General features: G+C 35.6%; 1 pseudogene and 1 gene segment (V, D, J or C); both read left to right on the top strand.

The window, feature by feature from the left end:
- Window positions 1–1,354: 1,354 nt before the first annotated feature.
- LOC107755933 (Ig heavy chain V region 914-like) lies at window positions 1,355–2,734 on the top strand. The segment is given in 2 exon segments: window positions 1,355–1,441; window positions 2,393–2,734. Coding segments are annotated over 2 exon segments (429 nt in total).
- A 1,310-nt stretch (window positions 2,735–4,044) lies between these two features.
- On the top strand, window positions 4,045–4,405 carry LOC107755931 (Ig heavy chain V-III region CAM-like; annotated as a pseudogene).
- Window positions 4,406–4,914: the final 509 nt, after the last annotated feature.

The raw sequence follows: 4,914 nt of genomic DNA, 5'->3' as shown, positions 1-4,914 counted from the left end.
ATATTCATTCAGTAGCTACTGGGCAGGTGTAGTGAGACAGGCACCTGGTAAAGGATTGGAAAGGGTTTCAACTATTGGCGGATCCAGTTCTCAGAAGTACTATTCCCAGTCAGTGCAGGGCAGGTTCACAGTGTCTAGAGATGATTCCAGCAGTCAACTGTATCTACAGATGAACAGCCTCAAGACTGAAGACACTGCTGTGTATTACTGCGCTAAAGAGTCACTGTGAATGAGTTCAGTGTCAAAGCAATACAAAAACCACCACCTTTCCTGTTGACTTCACTTATGCTCCAGATGTACTGTTCCATTTCCAAGAGGTGGCGCTCTTGTCAAGCAGTCTTAATTGACGTTTTAAATGTCACTGACTGAATGTTTTTCTAGACAGAGAAACAGACAGTCTAAGATTGAAATTCTGAAGAAACACAAATAAGCCTTAGCGTAGCTTCATCACAAATTATATTCTCATGTTTGTAAAAATTAATTATTTTTATTTTTGTCTGGATTTTTTGTTAAATATCTGTAAATTATCAGCTTTGATCAATGCATTTTATTTAAGAAGGAAAAAAGTCCATGAGTACGTCAAAATAAACGAATGTGAGAAATAACAAATTTCTGTAGTGCTGCTTTGAGATCTGTACATTTTTCATGCACTCACTATAAGGGACAAAGACTTTTGTTTAATTAGATTTTACATCTTACATTTTTAGTAAAATAGGTGTCAAGAAGAAACAAACAGAAGATATTTAATGATTTTTAATGGCTCATTTACAAAAAGCAAAGACTTCAGTGTTGTCAATTTAATTTAGGGAAATTTTCATTTTGTAGTTGTCATTTGAATTTAATTTGTTCACTAAAAAAGTATTGATGCAAATGTCCTTCCTTATGTAAACAGATGCAAGCGGACACAATAAAGAGCTCTTTAAGTCCTGCGGTGGAGACAGTCACAGGTCCCACCTGAGAGACAGAATCATGTACTTTAGATTATTGCTAATGATTTTATCTACAGCACCCAGTGAGTATCAGTATCAACACTATACTACAGGCTTATTAGGGAGTCTTGTAGCTGCTACTATTTAAAATATGATCAGAGGTTTTGTGACAATAATGTGCACAACTCATTTCAGTCAATGACAATGTTTTTAAATGTATGTTCCCAGGTGTTAATTGCATTGAGCTCAATCAGCCTGCTCTCATGGTGAAAAAACCTGGGGAATCATTTTCCATTGGCTGTAAGATCACTGGATATTCAGCATCAGGAGGTAGCTGTACTAACTGGATAAGACACTCAGCTGGAAAAGCGATGGAATGGATTGGCTGGTTCTGTAGTTCTGGAAATACAGGCACCAGCGACACAATGAAGAATAAGATCAGTTTCACTGCCGAAACCTCCAGCAACACAGTTTTCTTACGAGGTCAAAGCTTTCAGACTGAGGACACAGCTGTATATTATTGTGCACGCAATACACAGTGTCACAGATTGCCTGGGGACCTGTGCAATAATTATTGTATTGACTGCATAGACAGCTTGGAAACACAATGCAAAAGTATTGTAGACAGATAAAAAGTGCCTAGAATATCATTTATTAGCATTGTTTATTAGCATTGTATTATTACTCAGCTGCTGTATGACTGCTGCATTATTTATTTGCTTCTTCAATTTATTTGATCTTTAATTTATCTTTAACTATTTTTTTCACTAAACATTGTACATTATTTAATCAATTAGGCAATAAAGTAATATTTTTTAGTCATCAATGCTGACAGAACTGCATGTGTAGAATCTCAGTATTCTTCCAAGAAACACAATAAAATTCAAAACTTCCTACTTTTTTAATCACTGCAGGAATCATCTGGCATCACAGGGAATTTCAACTTGCATTCACACAAAGTAGGTGGTAGGTCTTGATTATTTAACAGCTATACAGAAAATGTATCTCAATTCATTTTTGGTCACAATATCAAAGGCTGCAGACAGTTTTAACTACAATAATTTGGATTTTTTTTCCCTCAGTGTTGGTGTAGTTACAGTGCTTTGCCCTTGTATGGCTGCACAGGTTAACAGCTGTGAGTCACTGAGAGTCCTGACGTTCAAATTCACCAATGAAAAGAATAAGAGGCAGCTATAAGGAATGGAATGGATCGACTGGTTCTACACTTCCAGCAGCAATTGTGTCACAGATTCTCTCAAAAATAAGACCAGTTTCTCTTCTGAATCCTCCAGGAATGCAGTTTTTTTTAAAGGGGTCATATGATGCAATTTAATTTTTTCCTTTCTCTTTGGAGTGTTACAAGCTCTTGGTGCATAAAGAAGATCTGTAAATTTGCAAAGACTAAAGTCTCAAATCCAAAGAGATATTCTTTTTTTTCTCTCTGTTTAAGTGTTTATTGTCAGGTTGTGCTCACACAGTCTGAGCAGTCAGTAACTGTGTCTCCAGGTGGATCTGTTAAACTGACCTGTGCATGTAGTGGATTCACTCTTAGTAGCTATAGGATGCACTGGATCCGTCAGGTCCCTGGAAAAGGACTGGAATGGATCTTACACTATTATTCAGACTCTAACAAAGGCTCAGCTCAGTCAGTGCAGGGCAGATTCACAGCATCTAAGGACAGCTCTAATCTCTATCTGCATATGAATCAGCTGAAGACTGAAGACACTGCAGTGTATTACTGTGCAAGAGACACAGTGGAAACACAAATACAGGCAGCTGTTCAAAAACTCATCGTGAGAAATTAGGTCATGTATTATTCAGACTCTAACAAAGGCTCAGCTCAGTCAGTGCAGGGCAGATTCACAGCATCTAAGGACAGCTCTAATCTCTATCTGCATATGAATCAGCTGAAGACTGAAGACACTGCAGTGTATTACTGTGCAAGAGACACAGTGGAAACACAAATACAGGCAGCTGTTCAAAAACTCATCGTGACTGTATTTTAGACTGTATTTCAATTTATTGTTTTTGTCATTTAATATAAAATAATAAATTACTCTGATACCATTTTTGCACTGTTTTTCTCATTCTTAAAGTTATTAATTCAGGTTAAAAACAACAACAGCTCAGCAGCTGTCTCAAATTTTTCTTAAAGGAATATTTTACCTAAAAATTATAAATCGCTGAAAATTTATTCACACTCACCCAAGATGTAGATGATCATTGGCACAAATCTGAAGAAACTTAACATTACATGATTTGCTCACCAATAGATCCTTTGCAGTGAATGGATGCCGTCAAAATGACAGTTCAATCAGCTGAAAAACTAAACAAAAAAACATCACAATAATCCACATGTAATCCATCAAGTAACGTGAAAAGCTGCAAGTTTGTAATGCTTGTAGTAAATATTTTGCAAATTTATATTTTTGGGTGAACTATTCCTTTAATGATGAAGTTCTCACCAGATGAACACCAATAATTCCCATAAGACACATAATAAAAACAGAATGTTTCTTATTAAAGAAATAATTTACCCAAAAATAACCAAAAATCAAAACAATGTGTCATTATGTCTTTTCAAACCTACACAAAAGGAGCAGTGCAGAAGTTAAATGACTACAATAATGATACATTTAATGCAATTTATTTGATCATTTTGGACTTTGACAGACTCAAACCTGTTTTATTTTATATGGAAAAAAGCAGGCCAAATATTTACTTTTCTGTTCCACAGAAGAAAGTAAGTCATATGGGTTTGAAACAACAGGAAATGAGTAATTAATGACAATGTTCATTTCTTAGAGAACCAGTAATTATTTATTTTTAATTAAAAATACCAGAATGTTACCAGATACACATTAAACAAATTAATAAATATTAGTGTTCAATATACAAAGATTTGAATTCATTACTTTGCATGCCTTGTGTGGATCCACAAAATGCATATGTAATGATGCCTCATCTAAACAAGACATCCCTAACTGAATATTTAATTATTTAAATGTTGGATTATGCAAATTCATCATTCTCTTGAACCCTTCATAATAATTTCTGTATCAGCTCAATAATTCAGTGCATAAACATGGAGCATAAAATGTTGGGATTTTCAATGATGTTACTTGCTTCTCAATGTATGATTCTAGTCTATATTGTTCAGAATATAATGGTCTGTTTTTATCTGAATTTATACACCGTGATCATGTTTTATTTTGCAGATTGTTGGTGTCAAACACTGACTCAGTCTAAGGCTGCAGTCATGAAACCTGGAGAATCCCATAAGCTCACAGTCTGGAAAAGAACTGGAATGGCTGGCATTGATCAGATATGATAGCCAGTCTATATATTACTCTCAGTCTGTCCAAGGACGGTTCACCATCTCCAGAGACAACAGCAGGAAGCAGGTTTATCTGCAGATGAACAGCCTGAAGAATGAAGACACTGCTGTATATTATTGTGCAAGAGAGACACAGTGACTGAAATGACTAGCGCTGTGCACAAAACCTGCCAAGACTGAAAACTAGCTAGAAAACAGCATTTCTGTAGGTCAATTGAGTCTGTCTAGTTCTGTACCCACTCTCACCAGAACACAACAAACAAACAAACAAACAAACAAAACATTTATTAATTTCACGGAAGTACAATTTCCACATCAATAGGTGGTACTATTGTCCATAAAATGAACCTCAACGGTCTCAAGCTCCTTTGACGCCACAGCTTTTTTTTTGTTGCTAATTCAAGGTTTTAATGCAAATGAACTGATGTCTGCTTCATATTTAAACAGCTACACTGTTGAGTGGAGGACTCATCACCAGTTCAGCCTTCATATAAACCATGTTCACTTCATTTCTCTTGCTGTTGCTGGCTGCTGTGTCTTGTAAGTAAATTCCCTGAACAAAGAAAGAACTGTTTTCTAAGTGTAAATGAATCCATATTCATAATTATTTTTTAAATGTTGTGTTTATCTGCAGGTATTGACTGTCAG

The sequence above is a fragment of the Sinocyclocheilus rhinocerous genome, unplaced genomic scaffold (assembly GCF_001515625.1).
Source record: "Sinocyclocheilus rhinocerous isolate Xijiao unplaced genomic scaffold, SAMN03320098_v1.1 scaffold2488, whole genome shotgun sequence".
In the NCBI taxonomy this organism is placed as follows: domain Eukaryota; kingdom Metazoa; phylum Chordata; class Actinopteri; order Cypriniformes; family Cyprinidae; genus Sinocyclocheilus; species Sinocyclocheilus rhinocerous.
This window is presented reverse-complemented; position numbering and strand designations above follow the sequence as displayed.